General features: G+C 40.9%; 2 protein-coding genes across 10 annotated transcripts in view; one reads left to right on the forward strand and one right to left on the reverse strand.

Moving 5' to 3' along the window:
- PLEKHH2 (pleckstrin homology, MyTH4 and FERM domain containing H2) overlaps positions 1-8,559 on the reverse strand; it is a 58,245-nt gene extending 49,686 nt beyond the window's left edge. For 2 of the 3 annotated variants that reach the window (XM_068676713.1, XM_068676711.1), the window contains exons 1-2: positions 5,386-5,513; positions 1,132-1,261 (exon numbers count right to left, since the gene is read on the reverse strand). In XM_068676713.1, coding sequence (XP_068532814.1) covers positions 1,132-1,254 — 123 coding nt within the window. In that variant the 5' untranslated portion in view covers positions 1,255-1,261; positions 5,386-5,513. Of the gene's footprint in view, positions 1-1,131; positions 1,262-5,385; positions 5,514-8,242 lie in introns of those variants that run through there. The other variant, XM_068676712.1, reaches the window with a different exon arrangement.
- Positions 5,540-22,380, forward strand: part of THADA (THADA armadillo repeat containing) — a 165,065-nt gene continuing 148,224 nt past the window's right edge. For 2 of the 7 annotated variants that reach the window (XM_068676707.1, XM_068676708.1), the window contains exons 1-14: positions 10,265-10,507; positions 11,076-11,171; positions 11,855-11,949; positions 12,373-12,503; positions 14,064-14,212; positions 14,375-14,407; positions 15,272-15,324; positions 16,251-16,437; positions 16,980-17,074; positions 17,372-17,592; positions 18,494-19,185; positions 19,877-20,028; positions 20,165-20,320; positions 21,492-21,614. In XM_068676707.1, coding sequence (XP_068532808.1) covers positions 10,423-10,507; positions 11,076-11,171; positions 11,855-11,949; positions 12,373-12,503; positions 14,064-14,212; positions 14,375-14,407; positions 15,272-15,324; positions 16,251-16,437; positions 16,980-17,074; positions 17,372-17,592; positions 18,494-19,185; positions 19,877-20,028; positions 20,165-20,320; positions 21,492-21,614 — 2,268 coding nt within the window. In that variant the 5' untranslated portion in view covers positions 10,265-10,422. Of the gene's footprint in view, positions 5,632-6,317; positions 6,448-10,063; positions 10,221-10,263; positions 10,508-11,075; positions 11,172-11,854; positions 11,950-12,372; positions 12,504-14,063; positions 14,213-14,374; positions 14,408-15,271; positions 15,325-16,250; positions 16,438-16,979; positions 17,075-17,371; positions 17,593-18,493; positions 19,186-19,876; positions 20,029-20,164; positions 20,321-21,491; positions 21,615-22,380 lie in introns of those variants that run through there. The other 5 variants (XM_068676704.1, XM_068676706.1, XM_068676709.1 and 2 more) reach the window with 5 other exon arrangements.

A 22,380-nucleotide genomic window follows, 5' to 3' on the forward strand; every position in this document is an offset into this window, starting at 1 on the left:
GAAAGGAACAGAGCACATAACTGTGTACACCGTCCTTTTTATTTTTTTAAAATAAACAATACACATTTTTCCTGCTGGAATACTATTCAGTTCTGGTCCCCACCAAAATGCAGTAAAATGGAAACGATTCAAATAAGACTAAGGGTGGATGCTAAATGCATGCGTGGCTTCAAACGGAGAACAGATAAGTTTATAGAAGAGAAGCACTAACTTAAACCTGTTCAAAATAAAATTGTCTTCCCTCTAACACAGTAGAAAGGGACATGAATTTTATTTGGGGGGGGGAAGCAATTGGTGGAAGATTTAGCTCAAGGAAAAATAGAGCAGTTTCCACCAAGTAGCTTTTTAACTAGGAATTCACTGAAGGCAGTAATAATGATGACATAGTTCCAAAGACTCTCTAAAATGTTTTGTCCCTTCTATTTTTAATTACCTTGTTCTGTTGGAAGTGTTAAACCCGGTAAATGCAACAGTGTTTTTTGTTTTGTTTTGTTGTTTGTTTATTTGTGTGTGTGTTTTGTTGTTTTTGGTTTTTTTTTAAGTATTTCAAATTTGGGTTCATTTGCAGTTATCTGTTGGGATCCACACATTTGAACTTGTCATGTGAAACATTTCTCTCTTGAAAAGTAAAGTATATATTTAAACAGTATTCTTCAAATTAAATTATATAATACTTTTCAACTTCCAAGGTACCTAGACTCTCCACAGTTGGAGATGTCTTATAGGATATACAACTCGGCTGAACTATATGATTTGATAAGGAATACTAACGAAAATAATACTTCTTTTCTCCAACAGTTTTTATGTCTTAAATCAGATCTTAAATATTGTCAATACTTAACACATTTCCCTAAGTAATGTCATAAACTTGACTACTGGATACATCTTTTTCTCTTCATGAGATTTGCCTGGGTGTTTTCATTTGAAAGGAAACATCTTTGCTAGCAAATCTGTTGTGTGAAATTCTTTTACAGCATTAATACAGATATGTTTTCCTTTTTTTTTTTAAAATACTTTTTTCTCCTCCTGGAAAAAAAAATCTTAGTAGTAATAGTCTTAAATCATGAACTGTGATGAACCCCCATCATCTAATCATTTGTACAATATTAAAATTCATACCATGAGACCTACCTTTTCTGCTAATAATTCTCTGATCTTGCTTGCTTGGAGACGAAATTTCATTAACTGTGACTCCAGAGTTAAACATCTTTCCTTCCAGTTTACTGTATCTTCTGGCTCTGATAGATCAGCCATATTTATGCTGGAAAAAGGAAGAAAAAAAAAAACACACCTCAAACTGAGTCTGTTTTAAATGTTTGACTTTTTAACATATACGTTACTAAGCTGTTTTACATAAATCTCAAGAATACCCCCGGCTTCTGTACGTGTACAACTCCATAAAACTTAGTGAAAGAAAATACGTGAGCCTACAAAGGCCCTTATTGTAAAGGGGTTATTTGTGAAATCTGTGCTGATAATATTTAGGTGTACCTTAATTTAATTTCTTCAGTTATTTCAGGTTTGCAATGTGTTTTTCATCATCAGCAGTGAAAAGTCAAGTATTTTAACCTTCAGTTCCTGTGTATATCCCTTCCTGCATAGAGAGGCTTTCTGGAGAACTGAGCTCTTGTTAAGAAAATGCCTTATATAGGTGTAGCTACACAGAAGTTAGAAGTACATTTGGTTTTATGCTGGTTTACTGATTGGCCGGTGATTCAGTAAAGTGTTTTAAAATTGTTATGCTTTATCAGATCGCCTTGAAAATTTAATCTCCTTAAAGAGATGCAAGCTGGAGCTTATGGTTCTAGATGTAAAGATAGGTGAGCAAATGGGTCCCCCCAGGGAAAACAATCCCCTTGTATCAGCTGTAGGAGAACTCAGAACATCCCGGTTCATTTGTGTTTCAAGTTCACTGAAATCCATGCTTTCATCTATGTTTAACTGCTCATGCCTTCCGAAAATTAAGCTCTGTGCCCTTTTGGACAAGCACTGCTGGAAAAATTATTCAGGATGAGAGCTGGCTCATCATGGTTAGAATCTGAGAAGCCAAGAAAATCATCTGTGTGTAAGCAGAAGGACTGGGCTCCGTTGTATTCCAGCTATTTGTAGACAGCTTAGCAGAGAGTAAGTGGAGGGCTGAATGTAATCACTCAGCTCAAGACGCTTCCTTGCGAGTGAGGGCCCCGGCCTTTGCATGGATCCGAACATGTAGGTTTGGCTGTGAAATAACGCTTGAATTGTCCATGGGAATTCAATTTATCTCACACATACAAACCAGACAGCAAAGCACCATTCAGTGGAAGGCTGTAAGACCAGAACAAACACAAGAATATCAGCCATGCTGCATGTCAGTCACCTATGCCATGGACAAGGCGATGCTAACACAGGCACGTGGCCACAGCTCAGCGTCATGGAAGAGACCAGCACAGAAGAGCCAAGATGCAAAATGTGCAGCTCCATCTCTCCCCACCTCCTGCTGTTGCGGGAGGGAGCCCCAGCTGCAGGGGAAGGACCCACGGGTTTACCTTTGACACTGCTTCTGATGCCAGGAAGAAAAAAGGCAAAGCACCACAAGAGAAATCAAAGTCACGAGTAGGATTCCAAAACTTTAACATTTTTTGCGATACACCCAGTAGTACTTTTTAGTTCTTTCCTGAGTTTTCAACATCTCAGATTACTCTCAAGTTTACCATTGCTAAGCAGGTGAAAAACTGTCACAACTTTCCTTTCCTTTCCACACCCTAATTTCTTTGTTACTTTCATTCCATATCTACGTTAGAAGTAAAAAGAGAAAAGTATTTTTGCCGTAATTGTTTGCCTGAAGGTAACTGCTCCACTCCTGACCCTCTCTTTCTCTTGGTCTCTCAGGCTGTGGTTCAAGCTGTTAAGCACGAGGTTACAACCATCCCTATTCAGGAATCCTCTACTCCGGAGCTCAGGAATCCCTGTGGAACTGCTGAGATTCGAGTATGTTATTAAAATAGTTTCCTGAGTGGATCCTGCAACACCCAAATTCTCAACTTTAAGCACACTAGCATTTCTTCCACTGCCAGCCTTGTAGGTGATTGGCATCTTTATCATTTCCCCTATGGTGTTAAGCTTGCCAGAAGATTCCCAGGACTGTGAGGGAAGCAGGTTCCTCCCCTTGTCCCATCCCTGATCCCTTCTCCTTGTGCAGAGTCCCCACATGCACCGGGACACTTCCAAGCAGCAGCTTCTCCTACTCTGCAAAGGAAGCAGTGGCTTCAAGCATGGACTGATTTGGGCAGATGGTCTGGTCTCCTAACTACTGAAGAATGACAATTTCCTATTAGATTGTCTATTTAGGACTTCTTTTTTTACAGTGTTCTTCCTTGTTGACTAATCACAGCTACGTAAGACAGAGACGAACTCTGCCAACATCTGGTTAACAGTAGGATATTTCAGTGTTTGTGGTGGTGAAAATACAAATGGATAAAATCGGGAAAGAATTTTTGCTTTTTCATAGGGCGCAACATTGCAGGGTGGAGCTAAAAATGTTTGTGTTTCAACAGACAAAACATTTGAGTAGATGGATTTCTGGCAGTGAACAATGCGTTCAGCCAAGTAGTTTCTCAATGCCCAAGCTAATTAATATTCCACTGTATAAACATTGCAGATAAAAAGTTCGAGAATAACTCTTTTTATTGTGGGATGCTTGTTAGAGATTATTATAATTTACTTCACATTTTCCAAAAAGCCAATGGGTTCTGGAAATATTTACAGACACATAATACACTGTTTACAATTGTGGAGTGAATGATCTTGCTTTGAATCAATGACTTCCTGTTTCGTGTTTGAGTCCCCAAGGGAGGAAAAAAAAATGAGTTCATCTCTTTTGGCTTCATAGAGTGCTCTGAATCAGCACTCTAACCTACAGAGTCCTCCCCTTCTTCCTGCTCCAGTTCCCACTGCAAAGCCCTCCGTTCTTCGCAGGCTTTAAAAATAAAATCTTTTGAAAAGTAAACTAAAAAAGCACACATTAAAGTGGTAAGTTCTAATTATGTCATCAAAAATTAATTGAGACAAGTTTGACAAGTCTGGAAAGATTAAATTTGTCTTTTTCATTTTTTAAGTTTATAAACCTCTTCATAGGCTTCGAGAAGCCAGAATGTCACATTCTCCCCAAAGGGATGGAAATAATTTCCTTTTTTTTTTTTTTTTCTGTCTGCTTGGAAATTATCAAAATACATCTGAGGGGGAAGGAGGGAACAATGTTCCAGCTTTCTGAAGCATGTTAAAAATTTACATATTCCTTATCATGCTGTCAGTGTTTTGCTCTGTTTTTAACAAAACGCTGTGTTTAACTAAACATTTCATATTCTGTCCATATGCTCCGTCCTTTCTCTGCCGGAGGAAGCTTGATAAATCCTCCTGCTTCACTAGGAGTGGGTTTGTGCAGTGCTTGTTGGCTTGCCTACCATGAGCAGCACCATCCTACAGCGTTACAGCCCGAGGGCCCTGTACTGCAGCCCTTCTTCCACCCAAACGCAGCGCTTCCAAATTATTTTTGGAGCCAGAAAGGTTGGGCTGGAGAAAGGAAACGATGAGCCACAAAGTGGACCTGTTCGGGAATCAAGGAAGCCATTCGCAGGTTTGTCAGTGGCCAGGCAAAACTCACCTAAAACACTGGGAACTTTATTTTCCATTCGACTCATTTTGCAAAATTCCATGCCCAGACGAACTGCACCCTAAGCTACGGAAAACGGCCTTCAAACCTCGATTTAGGGCAGGTTCTCCCGCTGTTTGCTCTGTGCTGCGGGGAGTGTGTGGCACACTCCTTCAGGGACGGGACCCCGCTCTGGCCCTCCTGATCCCCTCATTGTGGGGCTGAGGGGGCAGCCAGGTGGCACGGCCCATGGAGCACCCTCAGCTGTACGTGGTCACTGTCACCGCGCCATGCAAAACCACCTCGTGCCACCATTTTGGGGGCTGCAATTTTGCGAGGTCACGGCATGACACCAAGGAGTAACCTCTGGATGGGACTGGGAAGGCTGGATGTGGAGGCACTTTTAATAAGATTGGGCTTTATTAAACGCAACGAGAAGCTGCGTGCTTCCCGCTGTCCCCTTTTCGGGGGGCTCGCTCTGCTGGGCACCCCACACGAGTAGGGACCCCAGTGCCCTCCTCCCGCAACCCTACACCCCGCGGGCTCCACACCGTGACCTCACATCACGTCACCCCCCACACCATGTCGTCACCCCCCGCCACGTCCTGATATGACGTCACCCCCCACCATGTCCTGACATGACGTCACCCCCCACCAAGCCGTCGGCATCCCCCTCCATGCCCCTCACACGACGCCGCCCCCCGCGGGCTCCGCGCCTCAGGGCAGGGAGGGCGGGGGTCGGGGACGCGAGCTCCCACCTGGCCGGCCTCGCCTCGCCTCGCCTCGCCGGGCGCCGTCCGGGCTGTGGGCGCCGCGGGCCGCCCGCCCCACCATCCCCGCGGCCAAGCACCCCGCCTGAGCGACGGCCGCCGCGGCCACTGAGGAGCCGGGGCCGCCCCCGGCGGGGAGCCCGGGCGGGGCCTGAGCCCGGCGGGGGGAGCCCGGCACAAAGTGAAGCCCGGGAGGTCGCGGCTGAATATGAGGGGGCGCTTCGGTGCTGTGAGGTGACAGAGCGCTGGGACAGGCTGCCCGGAGGGGCTGTGGGCAGCCTATGGGTCTGGATGGAGATTTTTGGATTGTCTTTTGGTTGGATTGGGAGCTAGAGGGACAAAATGGTCTGCGGGTTCTGCTGCACAAACCGCCTGCTCGCCACCACTGTTTCGGCTCCTCATACAGTGAGGTGGTCTTTTTGTGTACACTGCTCGGTCACGATGATCAGTCAGTGAAAGTGCGTGGTTTTGTGACTGAAAAAAAAAAAAAAAGGGCCTTGAAAGCTCAAATGTTCCTATCTGATCATCCACACAATTTCATTTTTTCCTATTCAGTTCAGTACAGCTTCCAGGTTTCCACTCGCTTGCAGTGACCTTAAAGTAGCCAAAGAACTCCACTGGATCTGATTCATATGCTGGTACTTTCCTGAGTGCCTCATGTAGTTTTGAAACACCACTGAAAAACATATTGAAAATATCGTTGCTGGAATAGCAAGAAATGAATTATTTTTTACCTAATATCCTCTTTATAGAGTGTCTTGAAAAGCCGCATTAAAAACAAATGAACTGAAAAAAAAAAAGTCATTTGTTCACATGAAAATATTTCTCCAAAAGAATAAAGATTATCCTCCTGCTCCCAACCACCTCTATACAAAAGGATTTAGTGTTGGTGTTTAATGCAAACTTCGTGTTGCTTTCAGCCATCCTCTGCAGATAGACCCAACGCTGTGGAGAGCGTTTGACTTTGGGGTGCATGGAGCCCAGGCAGACCGCAGGCTGTGGGAATGGCAGGCTTGGACCGCAAGAGGGAGAGCAAAGCCCGTGAGCTCCGTGAGTGTTTCTTTCAGGTTGTTTTGTGGATTGACATTTTCTTTGGCTCAGATAATAGTACTAATGATGCTCCACAGCTGTGCAGCCCTCGGTACTGACAGGTAAAGAGGCACGAGAAAAATAGTCTGGAAGAACTGGAGTAGGGATGCTGAAGATTTTCTCTGAACTGCCCTGACAGGTAATGCCGATATGTCTAGAATCCAAAGTCAGTTACTGAAGGGAATGAAATTACAAGTAGACCAGCTGCGATGCACAGAACGGAATAAAACTTTGTTTTGTAATTAGAAGGTGGGAATGCTATAAATCTTAAAGGCGTGAAGTCAACATAGAAAACTATTTTGCACACAAGTGCAGTCTCATGGAGAGGTGTTTCTCATCGCTGTTGCCACAAGTAGATGTTACATAGAAGCAATAATAAATCAGACGCACAGTCTTGCAAGTATGTACAGAACATGCAAAATATATCGCTGCTACACAGTATGTTGAAGAAGCAAACTACACCAGCAGAGGTTTGCGCCTTGGAATGATCACCTCTGTTAGCTGTCTGGCTACAGAAGTAGATCAAAGTAAATACAAAACACCACAACATACAAAGCCTCTCTCAAAGAACAGATGCCGACCGAAGAAGTGTATGTTGCTCTGCCTTTATCTCTGCAATCTGACCTTAATGCAACAAGGTAACTTCAAAGTTTTTGTTTGTCTTACTGAACAAGAATACCACATTTAATTTGAAGTATTGTGAACCCTGTATTACAAAACATCTGGTCCAGAGTGTAGAAGCTAACCCAAAGAACGTCACTAGCTCCATGCCAGAGATTATCAAGTTGTTATCAAACCTGCAAATGGGAAGTAAAATTTGGGGGTTTATTAGACTTCCATGACTACACAGAACATGGTTCTGACACACTGGATCAAAGCCTTATGAACCTGCCATGACAAATGGGGCTTCTTCTGGTTCTCTGTACCACATAGATAAGCATTGCAACCATTTGAGGCTAGGGTTAGACTGGTGTTTTTATCTACAATTGGAAAATGTATTCCAGAAAACATCTTGCGATTCCAAAACCTCAGATCAGACACCATCTTCTGTGTCATTTCTATCCGGATTCTTTAAAAGCATGATGTATTTTAGGCTTTTCAATGGAAAGAAAGTTCCCATAACACCATATATACTAGTTGTAACACAAAACTGTGATATAAAGGAAGGAATAGATGATCTTCAGTTAGTGTTAGAATTAATTAAAAGGTATCATATGGTCTTTCAAAAAGCAGATTAAAAGGTTTTGTTTAAGTGGGGAAGGAAGAAAGATAATTCCTGTTCAATTTATGGTATCACCACGACATATCTTTAAATGTTATTTGAAGGCTACAGCTTGTCTTTCACTGGTAGGAAAATGTCATCTTACATAATGGCCTGTAATGTTTGTGCTTGGGTACTTCTGAATGGAAGAATCTGTAGTTACTTCAGTTACTAGTGAAGGCTTTTTCTACTAAGAAAAATACAGCTTTTGGGAAGATCCATGGTTTCCCTTTAAAAGCACAACCTCTTTTTAATTGTTTGGCGCCACAGAGTGGTAAAATGCTATATTGCACTAAACAGCAGATTTCTGTGAAAGTTTCAAAGTAACTTAATGATCTCCCTCGAAAATAGGCTTATATGTTATTAATATAACTGCTAATTACAAATATTATTATCAATATATTTATTAATATAAATATTATTAATAGTAATAATTCTTAGTAGACTTGTATATTATTATTTATTATTATTATAGGCTTAAAATATTCTACTTACCAGATACAGGCATGCAGACCTTTAGCTACAGAAGATTAGAACTTTCAACTTCAAAATTCAGGTTTCCAGCAGTGTGGGTTAGAATATTTCCTTTGAGAGGAATTTTCACTGATTTGTCTCAACTGTAAAGTTTGTAAACATAAATCCAACCCTTAGAAAAAACATCTGACGAATTGCAGAGACCGGCTCGGCCATCACAGCAAAAACAGCCATGCCAGCTTGGTGCCGAGGGCTGCTCAGCTTGGTGCCCAGTCTCTTGGTTGTTGCGCCAGCCATTGCCTGAGGAAGCGAAGAGGCATTTTCCCAGTGCATTGTCCTTGTCTCTAGTTGCCTTGTGGTTCAGGGATTTTGTGAGCCAGAAATTTTGTTTTGAAACTTTTGCTGGATTTTTTTTCTTCCTTCTATGATGTAGCCCAGCTGCTTTTGAAGAAATGTAATTTTTCAAGAACCAGAGCATCCCAGGACAATGAACTCCATGGTTTAAATACTTCATTTCATTTTGGATGTGCCATCTGCTTGTTTCATTTGATGTATAGCAGAGCACAAACACCAGTAATTCAAAGGTCGGTTGCTCCTTACCAGCAGAAACAGAAGTTATGATCACAGAGTGACACCTTTCCAAGGTAGCAAAGTCTGATAAGCCATGATGGGCTAGCTGCTCAGTGATAAAGGCACATTTGGAGCTATAAGAACATCCATGTTATATGGTGTGGTTTTGTGTGATATTACGTGAGCTAGTTCTAAGTAAGTGATTTTTGGCTGCTGGAAACTTGGTGCTCTTGGGGACCAGAGCAAGCGTGTGAGTCCTGAGATTTCTTGAGATGCTGCTGCTTTGCATTGCACTACAAAAGTGTGCATTCTTCAAGTCTAAAAAAAAAAAAAAAAAAAAAAAAAAAAAGTAGGAAAGCTGTTTTGTTAGCAGGAAGCTGCTGGACAGTTATTCCTAGTGGGACAGAAAGTGAGCTAGGATATACTGAGCTGGAACCCTAGAAATGGTTCCACTGAAAATAGGGAGCACATATGTAGAAGATTCAATGAAATGTAAAATGTGCCAGTATTGAACTGAGCATAAGGAGCTGAAGATTTACTTCAGCTGGCTGGAGGTGTTACTTATCCTAAATGAGGATGCATCAGTTTGATTTATCTGGGAGGCTAAATCATACAGATCGGCACTCAGCCTCCCTTGGAGCTGGAGGTACCCCGGCATGCCCTTGCAAGGCACCGTGCCAGCAGTGGTGTCAGCTTGCTACAAGCTGCCACACACAGAGCAGAGGGGAAATCAACCAGCCGGCAGGGAAAAACTCAAAGCATTTCCCATGTGTATGGGTATGGCGAAACCTTTCCGTGGTTCCTCTGGCTATATGTATGTCTCCAGTCAGTCGGCAGTACAAAATGTCAGTATTAAGTTATGCAGAAGTTTGTTGAAAGTCACGAACTGAGACTTGTTGAGTTGAGGTACTTTGGGCTGAAAGAAAATTGTTGTTGGGTGAAAGTGGGGTGGCAAAAAGCGTTCGTGTTTTTCCTGCTTTTCCTCACCTAAACGTTGTAGCTGTGTAATCCCAATGGCCCCGCGACTACTGGGTGATCTGGCGCTTCACCACAGCCGCTTGCACAGCGACGCGTTCACCCTGTGTGGGATTTCCTACAGAAGACCCAGGAGAGTCCCCACTCGATACCCGGAGGCACGACCCGGCTGCTGAGGCCTAAAGCCGCCGTGCCCTGGCTCCAGGGAACCGCTGCCATCCCCCTCCCCGCCGCCGAGGGGAAGGTGCCCGCTTGGGCGCCCCGCGACCGGCGAGGTTACAGCTCCGGCCCCTCAGCGCCGGGGCTGGAGGCGGCGCCGGGGGCCGGGCTGCGGGGCGGGGAAAGCCCGGCTCGCCTCGCCTCGCCTCGCCTCGCCTCGGCCCTACCCGGCGCAGGCGGGGCAGCGGGGACCGGGCCGGGGAGCGGCGCCCCGTGCCGAGCCTCTCCCCTCAGGGTAAGGGCCGGCGGTGGCCGCCATTTTGCTTCCTCCCCGTCCCCCCCCTCCGCCGCCTGCGCGGCCTCCATGGCGGCGGGGCCGCGGCCCTTCCCCGCCCGCCGCCGGGCTGTGGTGCTGCGGGGCGGCCCGGAGGTGGGGGGTGTGAGGCGGCGGCGCCTTCCCTCGGCAGCTGGTTGCCCTCACGGGCTGCGGTGGCTCCATGTGGGAGCCGCCGGGACGCGGGGCACCCCGCAGCGGGTGGCCCCGCAGGAGCAGGGAGCCTGCGGGGGTCCCGCCAGCCTCAGGTGCTGTGTGGGAGTGGGCTAATAAGGCAGGGAAACTGCAGCGCACGTGAAATTTCCACTGCCCTAAAGGGGATAACTTCCTCTCTGCAACATCCGCTGTGGCAGAGGAAGCGCAGGTTGATGTCTCCAGGAATAAAACTCTGGTTCACTAGGTAGCCCTCGCTTCGCGTTACGTCTTAAGCGAATTTTAAACGCTCGGTCCAGTAAACTAAAGCAGCAGCAGGAGTTCTGTGGTGTAATTCCCATGTCTGCGTGATACTTACAGGCTGTGACCAAGGGACGTGTTGCAGACTACGTAACAAGTGCAGTAAGGACGCCAGTGTGACAGTTTGAGGCTTATCCAGCAAATACTGAAATCTTTTCTCAGATTTCCTCTTTGTGCCACAAAGTCTCAGCAGATTTTGGACATGCTTAGAATGGTTGAAAATCATGAAGGAGAACTATTATCTTGCAAAAGAAATTGCACAAATAATACAATAAACAATATTTTAGGCCAGCAAAAAGGCTCTTAGAGGAAGTGTTTATAGTTACGCTTTTAAAACAAGGTGCTCTGTATTTCTTTTAACAGGTGTCTCTTCATCAGCTAAAATGGTTTTAAAGAAGAAGAAAGAAGTTCAGGTTGATGCATTCTTACTTGATCACCAGCAGCTTGAAAAACTTCAGAGTAAGGTTTTTGTTTGTTTGTTTTTCCTGAACTAATCTTGTTTTTGTTTCTGTTAGTAGAACACATTTGAGTAGCTACTGAAATTGATCTTCTTTTTTTTTTTTTATTGTTTTGTTTGCGGTGTTTTTTGTTTTGGATGGTTTTGTTCTTTTTTTTTTGGTTACTGTTTCTTGCCTTTTTTAATGTAATGTAAAGTAAAATTTTTTACTGTGGCAAAGTTTAAAGAGGTAATCGTTCCCCTCTGCTCAGCGCTGGTGAGGCCACACCTGAAGTATCGTGTCCAATTCAGGGCTTCCCAGTATGAGAGATGTGGGCATACTGGGGAGAGTCTGCAAAAGCCATGAAGATGATGAGGAGACTGGAGCATCTCTCCTCAGAGGAAAGGCTGAGAGAGCTGGGGCTGCCTAGCCTTGAGAAGACAAGGCTCAGGGAGAAATCTGACCAATGTCTATAAATGTCTGAAGGGAAGGTGCAGTGAAGGCAGAGCTGGTGCACAGGACTGTGTTTGAAAAAATTGGTGCTAAGCTGTTGTTGAGGTGACTTAAAGGATATGACACCAGTAGGTTTAGTGGAATGGCAAAAAAGTTAATAATTAAGCAGTGATTTCTTATTATAAATAAGGTATTATTTTTGCTGTTTATTATAACTCCTTCTTTAAAAAAATACTTTTCTCCCAAATGTAGAGTTTTCCAAGGCTGAAGAACAAAACCTGGCATCTCTGCTTCTGCACTGTGGACAGCTGAACAATGGCATCCAGCAAATCCAGTGTATTAAACAAGTAAGATTTCACTGGTGTTAGTGTGCTGTCTTGAAACTGACAGTGTAATACACATGCCGTTAATGTGAAATGCAGCTGTAAAATAAACTCTAATGTTTTAAGCGTTCCTGGAAGCAGGTAAAATGAAGTTGTTACTCCTGCAGATGCTGGGTAGGAACGTAGTTCTAGTACTTAAATTAGCAAAGGCTGTGGTTACTGAGAATAATGGAAGGCAAGTGATAGCAAATTATGAGTTTTGTATTTATATATTGTTATTAGCAGAGGTTTTCCTGGAGCTTATTCAGCAACTTAATCTCAACGGGATATGGTAAAGTGGAGACAGTTTTTGCACTGTATACTTGAATGAGAGGGAATTACACCCCCATTAATTACAAAGGCATGTATGTAGTTAGTTTTATTGATCAAGTGCTCTGTTGATTACAGATCATGCCTTTGGTGAAGATGATGGATCAAAACTCTGCATGTGATCCCATGGTTAAAGCTTGTTTGGATATCCTGGGAGAGACATATTTTTCACTGAGCGTGAAGAATCCCTTGAAAAAAGTATTAGCAAGGTAAAGAATTGGATAGTAAGCATGGTTTGTTTTATTTAATTGCTCTCCTTAAATTGAAGCTACTAACTTCTCATGCACTGCAAATTGCTGTAATTACTGAAAAATTGTGGTACTAATATTATAAATAATCCAATGTATCATTGGATAAATAGCTTCAAAGTGAAGCATTATTTTGATCTCTTTCATTACTTGAAAGACAATTTGTGTATAATTAGCACTGAATTTTAAAATCCAATAGAGTAGAAATTTAAAATGCATCTGTATAAAGAGAAAAACACTCAACTTTGACAATGTAAAGAGAAGGTGGTACAGTGGAATCATGACTAAAGAGTGTTTTCCCATACCTATTTCTATTGTAATTATGGTTTTCTATAGCTAAATTATTATTGTATTTCTCTAGCTAATTTATGACAGCCTTAATATTTTAAGATCGATTGCTTAGCTGCCTTCATTTCTATGCACAAAAAAAACATCTATTGTTCAACTGAGACCTCACAGGGCTTCCATCCAGTATTTCATATAATGCCAGGGCTTCACACCACTTTGACAGGTTTTTGTTGCTTCAAAGTTAGAACATGTTTATTTTAAAACAAAGAATGTTTGATAGATGCTGTTGAATGCTAGTGGCACACTGTGGCTGCATGCATCTGTTTGTATTGCTGCTTTTGCCTGTTGTGACCCTTTTTATCGAAGCTATACATGCTTCTTTTAGAAATGTTACTTGAAAGACTGAAATGGGCTGAGCAGAGAACAAGCCCATGAGTTGTCAGGTATGTGGTACAGGAAAGCTTTCTTCACTTTTAAGTAAGGATAGGCTGAAATGTTAAGGAGTTCTTAGGAATACAAGTAGATAAAATGGAGAAGAGAAGTTATGCGGAGAAAATATAAGTGTTCTTAGGAGGCTGTAAAATTTCCACAGATCTAGACTCTACTTTGTTATTTTCTATCCCTGGTGTATACATTTATGTCATGATGCTACAGAAAATGTGGACACTTTGGTTTGGGAATCAATATAGAGTATTAGAACAGAAGTTGATTTACATCTCACTTGCAGGAGTAACCTAAACCTTGTGTAGACATTGCATTAAAGATACAAGAGCAAACTCTCCTTTCACTTTTTGCTGAATTAACTCACTGAAATTATTTCAGAAGGAAATCTTAAAAAATGTTTGTTGGTAAGAAAAAACTAAGGAGGTTTAATGTCCTTCCTGTATTCCAGAACAGATACAGAAAGTCATGCCCGGACATTCTTAGAACTTTCTCCTGCATACCTTGAAGACTAGAGATGTAGTTTTCTGACTCTGAAACCAAAAGGGGGACAGTAATAAACATGCTGTCAGTTCTTGATTATTATTTTTTTTTTTTTTAAGTGTTATAGGCTGCAGTTGTATAATCTGATAGATCCAATGCATCCTTGCATTTGCAGAAATGTGGGGACAGGGTTAATATAGAAAGCAACATGTCTGTTATGAGAGCTTTACCCGACGCTGACTTTGATCACGTGGTATTTCACACACCTCAGTGTGAGGTAACTGATCGTGCTGTTTCTTACTGTTGTAGTTCACTAAATGGTCTTCCTGAACAGTTGATGCCGTTAGCTGTTCAAAGCTTTGTACGCTGCCTTAGGGAAGAACTGAAAACCACAGATACGTATTTGTACAGAAAAGTACTGGACAACCTTGCTTCTTGTATGGAGGACTTCAGCTTAGGTATGACAAAATCGAATATATTCTACTCTAACATGCTCAGCATTGTTTTGCATCTTGGTGCAGAACCTAATAACGATGTTTACATCTTTATGTAAAAACATTTTTTTGGCTAGTATACACTATTCAATAGTCACTATTTAAAATGTATTTTCTTTCCTCTAGGTAAAGCAAGTATTAAGAACCTGTTTGAAGAAGGTAAAGTTATGTTTATATTAAATTTCACTTCAGATTATTGGGGGAAGGTTGTGTGTGAAGAAGTAATTTGTGGTAGGCACAAAGATCTCTCAGATCTGATTTCATTATGATACATTTTTAACGACTAGGACCTTCTTCATGGGGTACTTTTTTTTTTTTGTCAAGGATTTTTCCTTGGCTTGTACCTTTTAATTTCCACTGATCGATCTTGATTTACTGAGCATCCACAAATACCAATCTGAGGGTACTTAAAGGACTGTCAGAGGCAGTGCTACTTCATGTGAAGTAATCTCTGTTCTGCCCCTCATGATGCAGTTGAGTATGGTAACACGGAGCTGTTAACATCCAGTGTTCATATAGCAGGCCCTGGTCTGCTGTGGCAAGCATTCTGTGTGGCAGTAATTTGGCAGAAGTTTGATCTGCTGGTAAAACAATTATTGAACCTCAGCGATTCAGAGTCGCTGCATCTGTCTGGAAACTATGGGATAACGTGGCCTGTTGTGCCCTCAGCATGCAAATAATGTTCACAGCTTTTTGTGGACCTTTTGTTGCTGCGATGTTTTGAGCTCTTGGTAATTTCAGCTTTTCATCGAGGAGTCAGAACTCTGGATGCCTCGCAGTGTTAGAGCAAGTGGAAACTCTTACTTTGTACCAGGTTGTTTCAAAACAGTGTGAGATTTTGTTCCTGCATTGCCTCTTGAGTCTACACTGAATTTTGAGTTTAACTTTTTTATGGAGTGGAAGAAACACCACTAGACAGATAGCTTTTTACTGTGCCTGGGTGTGATGTGTAGGGGTGATTGCTGGGAATTTTCTGTTACACTTCTCTTTTAAGTAAATTCCTAATGTAATTATTTCCACTAGTTCTTCAGTTCCTGCAAAAATCGCTACTTGACATACAGGAAGAAAACAGGCAAGTGAAATCAATATAAGCTGTGTTTTATCTGTTTTCATTTCATTATTGCAAGATAATTTAATATGGACTATCACTTTGATAGCCATGCAGTGGTGAAAGATGCAAACGTCAGTTTACAGAGATATGTATATAAAATTAAAAAAAAAAATGTTTCTTTTCTTTTGTAGTAATATGATGATAGAGAGGAAAGGAACAAAAAGGTGGTAGTATTTAAGGCACTGATATTGTGTTAGAGCTACTACTTTTAAGGGAGGCCTTTGAGTTGTGGTTTTGCTATCTGAATTGTGACTGAACACTGTAATTAATAAATACACTTATTAAAATTCAGTTAGAGTATTTCTCTTCCACTTTTTCATAAGTGTTTAATTCAGTATTGATATGCTGTTTGACTGTCACAGCAGTCATCATTCTGTATCTTGACATTTTCCAACATAACATAAAGTGAAGCATCTTCACTGTGGTCTCTTACAATGTGCCTGGAGGATAACAGTGCTTAATGGAATGTTTTGTACATTACAGGCTTACAGCTTGTCTGTCTTCATATTAGAAGAGAGTTGAATGATAGAAATATGCTTTGTGCACAGAGGAACTGTTAAAATGAGAAGGGACCAGCATAGTGTTCTATCACTCTTCAGATCCTGCCCTGTTCAGGCAGAATCAAATGAGTGAAAGTTTCTCATGGGAACCTACAGAAACTGTCGAAAAATTTAATTAAATTGTTTAAGAAACTGTGTTTCTTACCTTCATTTTAAAACACTGTCCAAGTCCACTTTTTTCTTTCTGCTAGTTTGGTCAACTTGAACAATAATTTAATTTCTACCACTATTTCTACCTAAAGTTGACAGAATGTGGTTTTCTAGGGATGGTGAAGGATGGGTTTTGTTTGCTGTTTGTAAGCATATCTTCTCTTCTTTTTCCCCCAGAAAGAATAGTGGAAATCGTGTAGTTCAGACACGATTGATGCATGATTTATTGATGGCCATTAAAGTTCCAATGATGCTTGTACAGAAATTACAAGAAAATATTCAGGGAAGTCTTTGGAAAAATCACGAGTCTTGCATTTGGCAAAGTATGTGTAGTTTACTGAAAAGTTCCATCAGCTTCCTAATGGACGGTAAGTTTAGTAACATTCAAAAAGAAATGTTTTAATTAAGTCAGTCTTGTTTTCTTTATAGTAAACTGTGTGTAGAAAAACTTGTCTTGTTTTAGCTTGAATGGAAGTTGAACTGCTGAGACTAATGGAAGTGGGGACTAGCAGTAGGTCTTTCTGAGAGCTATGGTTTGTAGATCATAATGTATATCTGCATGAATTAGGCAGTCAGAACTGTTTATTGATGCACTGTAATTAATCATGGTTACTTCTTGTACAGGTGTTACTTTTTTGTAGTTGAACTTGACAAGTAGGTTCTGCCATGGTCCTCCTGTTCTTACCAGGCAGTTCTGTATTTTCGGTTTGTTGAAAGGTATTTATAGTTACCTGTAACACTGAAATATGAATTTGTTAATACTTACTCTCCAGGCAGATGCTACAGGCTTGTGAATACACAACTATAAGTAGTAGAGGAAAATTCAATGCCAACCTTATAATTTTGATACACAGTTCTGACACACAATGTTTGCTGCACTTCTGAGTAAAAACCTTTCTCTGCCATATAGAAACTCTACTGCAGACTGTGCAGACTACCTCGGGACTGGCCTTTATTCTGTTTACTAAAGCTATGTATGAACCAGCTGAAGAATTACCTTCCCTGGTAAGTGTGTATGTTCTCTAAAGGCTGTGAAATGTGGTAGTGTCATTAATCAGTGCTCCCAGGGTTATTTAGAGGCTTTGCTGATAGAGGTAGCAGGGCCTGCCAACCTCTGCATCTGTCTTTTGTTGGAATGTAAATCCTTTATTCTCTGTATGAAATAATGATACAGGGTTTTTGAATTTATAAGAAAAACAACACGGAGAAATCTCTTTACATCTTCTAAGGTTTGCGCTTATGTACAAAATACCTTTTCTAATGCGCTAAGGTAGCGTAATGAGTTGTATTTTGCTATTACAGGTCAGTGACTTGCTTCTTGGATTGAAGAAGCACACAAGCATGCCAGCATGGTTTGTGAGTAATTGTGGAACTCAGTGTACAGAGGAACTCTCTGACTCGGTCCTTCTCTTTCTTTGCCATGGAGCATTGGCTATGCTGGATTGGAAGAATATCAGCATGGGTGAAAGTGGAGAGAAACTGTTACTAGATATTGCATCAGTCTTGTTGTCTTTGAGTTCAGTGTAAGCCTGTGCTTTCATTTTTACTCTGTGTCATGCTTGATTTTTTACTTTGCATGGGTAACGGTCCTGTATAATTATAATTATTTTGTTTTCCTGTGATAATCATATCACCTTTTTAATACATTCAGAAGAACTCTAAGTTTCAAAATGTCTTAAGTTGCATTTTCCTCTGGCATGCTGAAATGAAATGCTCTTTTGTCCAGCATAAATTGTAGTTTTCCAGCAACTTGGTGTTAATGTATGGTAAAATCCATTCTTATTTAGACAGATAAAGTTTAGTTTCAGGACATCACCTCTAATGCTATTAAAAGTACAGAAGAATACAAAGTGTGCTAGTGAATGAAATACTTGATATAACACTTTTCTTTCCCTGATTACAAGCTTTGATTGCTTGCATCCAAGGCACTGCCAGCCTGTTGGATAGGAGATTAGTATTCTGTTCAACCATGGTTTCTGTCTTGGAGGTCAGTTTCTTGATTTGTGTTTTAGACATACAATTCTTTTTATTTATTTATTTATATGGTAAGGAAAACTTTTCTTTAGATTTTCAAGAAGCATGCAACGTAATGTTGCTCAAATACTGCCATGTGTATGCCAAATATTTTTGTTTTCAAAATTGCTGCTGTAGTGGCTTGTCACCATATTGAGATGGTTTTAGTTGTGACCAGTTAACAGTGTGTCAGGTGACAGAGCATACAATTTGAAGCATCCAAAACCTTTTTGCCTTAGTTTTTTCTTTTTCTTCAATGAATGGATAAGTGTTTCCGCATCTGTTTTAGTGTGAAGTAAGCTAAGGGGATGAATAGTTACTTTGAAACATATAATTGATACTTTTTTAAATAGAAGTGACAAATGAGGTTAATGAACTTTTTTGTTGTTTGTTGTTTGTTCTTTTAAAAAGGTTAAAAGAATCCAATATGATAATATGTTTATCGAGAACTGTTGCTATTTGGACTAATTCAGCACTAGCTGCCCTCGTTTCAGACTCCCCAAATCTAAAAATCAAACTTAATGGGAACTCAGAGGTAATTGGGAAGCTGCTGCAGTATGTTTACACACACTGGGAACACCCTCTAGATGTTGTTAGACACCAAACCAAATCGATATTCAGGAATCTTCTTCAGATACATCAAACCATCGTTTCCGGATACAATTTAAAATCAGACCCATTCTTTGCAAGGCTGACCAAGTATTTGCTGAGTTTGGAATGGCATGTGAAAGGAAAATACGCTTCTCTTGGCTGTCTTGTGGAGTGTGTGGGCACTGAAAGTATACTACAGTTGGACAGAACTATTCCAGGACAAATCTTGGATATGATGAATGATCAGTCTCTTGCACCCTATGCGAGTGATCTTTTGGAAACTATGTTTACAAATCACAAAGTGCAGTTTACTTCGAGTTGTAAGGAAAGTTCCTGGATTGACCAGTGGCACGACATCTGGGTTTCTCCTCTTCTTCTAATACTGTGTGAAGGGAACCATGACCAAACTACTTATATAATAGATTACTATTTACCAAAATTGCTCAGATGCAGCCCTGACAGTTTGAGCTACATGATGAGAATTCTTCAGGCTTCTGCAGATGCTAACCTTGGTAAGAAAATAAATAAAATGATATTTGTAATTATATTGAGTTTAAAAAACAAACAACAAAAAACAAACAAAAAAAACACACACAACAATCAGTCTTGGAAATGCAATTTCTGATTTATTATTCCTGTTAGAAGAAGCTGGGGAGAAAAAAAAAAATACAGATGGTTGTTGATTTGTGTCAATGCTTCAGGGTGGGATTAATAATAATCACGAGTATCTTCATGCCACGAGCAGAAAAAATAAGTTTTCTAACTGTGGGTGTCTTGCTGCTCTCTTTACATGTCGTCTTTGTTAAGCAGCAGTATTTTTTTCTCCTATTCTTCTGTTCCATTATTATTCCCTATATAGGCATGTCCAATAGCAGGGCTTTACAGATGGCTTTATGTTCCAAATATGTGCATATTAGATTTATGAGTTTCTTTGTAGTTTTTGATGTAATTGAATGTAATTCTTAAATAATGGCTTTTGAGACATCACAGGGCTCTTTCTCTGCATGCTGTATTTGTGAAGAAGCTTTTGGGAACCAGACTCTTTAGAATGAGCAGAATCTGTGACAGACTCTGTCTTTTGGGGTTTATTGGCTTAGAGAGAAAACAAGGTGGTATGTGGAGTTTCTGACGAGCCCTGCAGTTAGTATTTTGTTTATTGTGTTAATCAGGCTGTAATTATTGCTATATTTCGTTTTTTTTCAGGCTCTTGCACTACCAGAGGAGCTCTTGGAGCCCTGATGGCATGCCTAAGAACAGCCAGGGCTCACGGACACCTGGAACTTTCAAGTATCATGAGCAACGGTCTTGTATCTGCTGAATGTATAAAGCAGGGTTTAGTGCATCAGCACAATCAGGTAGAGGGGAAATTTTTTTGTGCGTCTTCAAATTAGAAGAATTGCTTAAATCCAAAATTGTGTGTCAGTGTTGTTTTAAAGATGTCATCATAGGTGTCTGTAACTCTTCTGTGTTTAACATCTAAATATCTTTCAGGTTTGCATTGATGCTTTAGGTTTGCTTTGTGAAACCCATCGTAGCACGGAAATTGTGTCTAAGGAAGAAATGCAACTAATTCTATTTTTCCTGGAGTACAATTTGAACAGTCAGTCTCCGTCAGTAAGGCAACAGATATGTTCTTCACTACGAAAGGTAATTTAAAACTGTAAACAAAATGTCGACTGTGCTTACTGTTTTAATTAAATTGCATATTTCACAAATTTTCCTACTGTTACAAGTTGCACATCTGAAAGAGTAGAAACTCTAAGATCAGGTCTGTGTTGTACGTGTTTTGCAACAGAATGGCACTAGATTATTGCGTGCAAGAGTGGCTTAAACAAAAAATTACCAATAGTAACTCCATCAAGAATAGTAGTGAGTGTTGGTTACCTTGTCAGTATACCCATACTTGACCAACAGCAAGTACAAAGCAACTTTGTGCTGTAGAGTAAGCCCTGAAGCTTGCATTGCTCTTGTTTTGCACTAAGACTTACTAGAGCTCAGGCAACAGTCACTTGGTCAGCCTCAGCAGCCTGACTGGGAAGGCAAGGTAAAGGAATATGCAGGCAAAGCTGTGGTTGGCTTGGTGTGTGGCTGTAATGTTATAGTCTGCAGAGACTGAGTGCGTTGACATTGTAGGTAATGCCGGGGTCACATATGGAAGAGTGTGGTGGAAGAATGTGGCAAGGATGAGGAAACCATGTATTTGCAAAGAATGTTTTTGAAAGATACCGGTTGCAAAAAAAGCAACATGAAAGGAGAAAATAATTAGTTGGAGAAAGAGGAGGGGGAAATAGGCTTGGCAGAAAAAAAAGAGTAGAAGCCCTTCTATTTCATTCTTGCCTTATATAAGCTGAGGAATCTGAGATAAAAAAAACCTGTGTTGGAGGAAGTGTGATAGGAAATAATACTAGTGGGTAATAAAAGCTGGGGGGAAGCACTATAGAGGTGTGTTAAGCTCTGTAAGAGACACTGAAGCTATAAAAATGACGTGCATTAATTGAACTTGTCTTAGATAGAACTTATGTCCCATAGAAAATGGGGAGGTGGGAGAAGAAGAGTAGGTGTGAATTTAAGGAGGAGGATGGAAACAGATATTGAGATGTAGAGGCATGGGAAAGAGCGTGGTCAGAAGAGATGGGGAGCAAAAAAAAACCCTTGTTTTTGGAGGGAGAGAAAAGGATCAGTTCTGTGTTACACTGTGTACAGACTGCTTAAATATTATAAGCAACATAATCTGGAAATTAAGCTGAAAGTCCCCCTTGCCCTTATTTAAATTTCAGTGACTCTTGCCTTAGCTATGTTGTGATTTTTGTTTTATAAGTTATTTTGTAGAATACAAGAAAGTTCTCAGGTGCTTTATAAACTGGAGCAAAATAAAACCAAGCAGGAATTACTTGAAGACTCAACTAGAAGGCATCCTTCAGGGATTTTGCAGCAATATAAAGTAAGTAGATAAAAATTAAGTTAGATTACTAGAGGTATAGATGATAACAATAAGAGGTGGGAAGGTGTTCCTGAAAAGTGGTTAATTTTTCTGGAAACCACCTCTGGGTAAGCTAGGTCCTGCCTGTATTAGGAAACTCTGTGGTGCAGAAGGAATAAACCTGAAAAGTGAAACAGTGCTGAGGACCTCGTCCACACTGTATGTTGCTGTGCAAATTAATTTCTACTAGATGTGGTGTTGTCATATGAGCTGAGTGCCTGGTAGTATTTGGAGAGTATCTTTAAGCTTAGTTTTGTCCAATAGCAATCCAGGTTACTTTCTGAGGGATTGCTCAGTGAACTGAAACAGCAGCAAGCGGGGACTGACTGGAGAGGTATCTCCAATCCAATCTGAAACCTTCTTGTGAGCTCACAAGACTGCCATCTTGTGAGCTGCTGGCAGTTGAGTCGGAAGTTTTAAATGATGTGCATTACTTTGGTTTGAAATAGAAATCTCCTGAGCTTCTGCTAATTAGCAGAGTTGGCTTTCTGCTAATTCTCCAGGATGGTCAGTAAGGGAATGGATGACTTAGCTGCTGCACAAAGATTTCAGTATGAACACTTTTTTTGTATTTGTCCTATTTCTCCTCTTTAAAGGCACACAAAATTAGTTTCTTTGCGTTAAACTGCTTCTTGCCTTGACTTCTGCTTTGCTGGCTCAACTGCTTTTTAAGGCTTCGATAAAATCCTGATCTCTTTGTGGGAGTAGGTAAGGTAAACTTTTAAAA

This window comes from Anas acuta, chromosome 3 (assembly GCF_963932015.1).
Source record: "Anas acuta chromosome 3, bAnaAcu1.1, whole genome shotgun sequence".
NCBI classification, from domain to species: domain Eukaryota; kingdom Metazoa; phylum Chordata; class Aves; order Anseriformes; family Anatidae; genus Anas; species Anas acuta.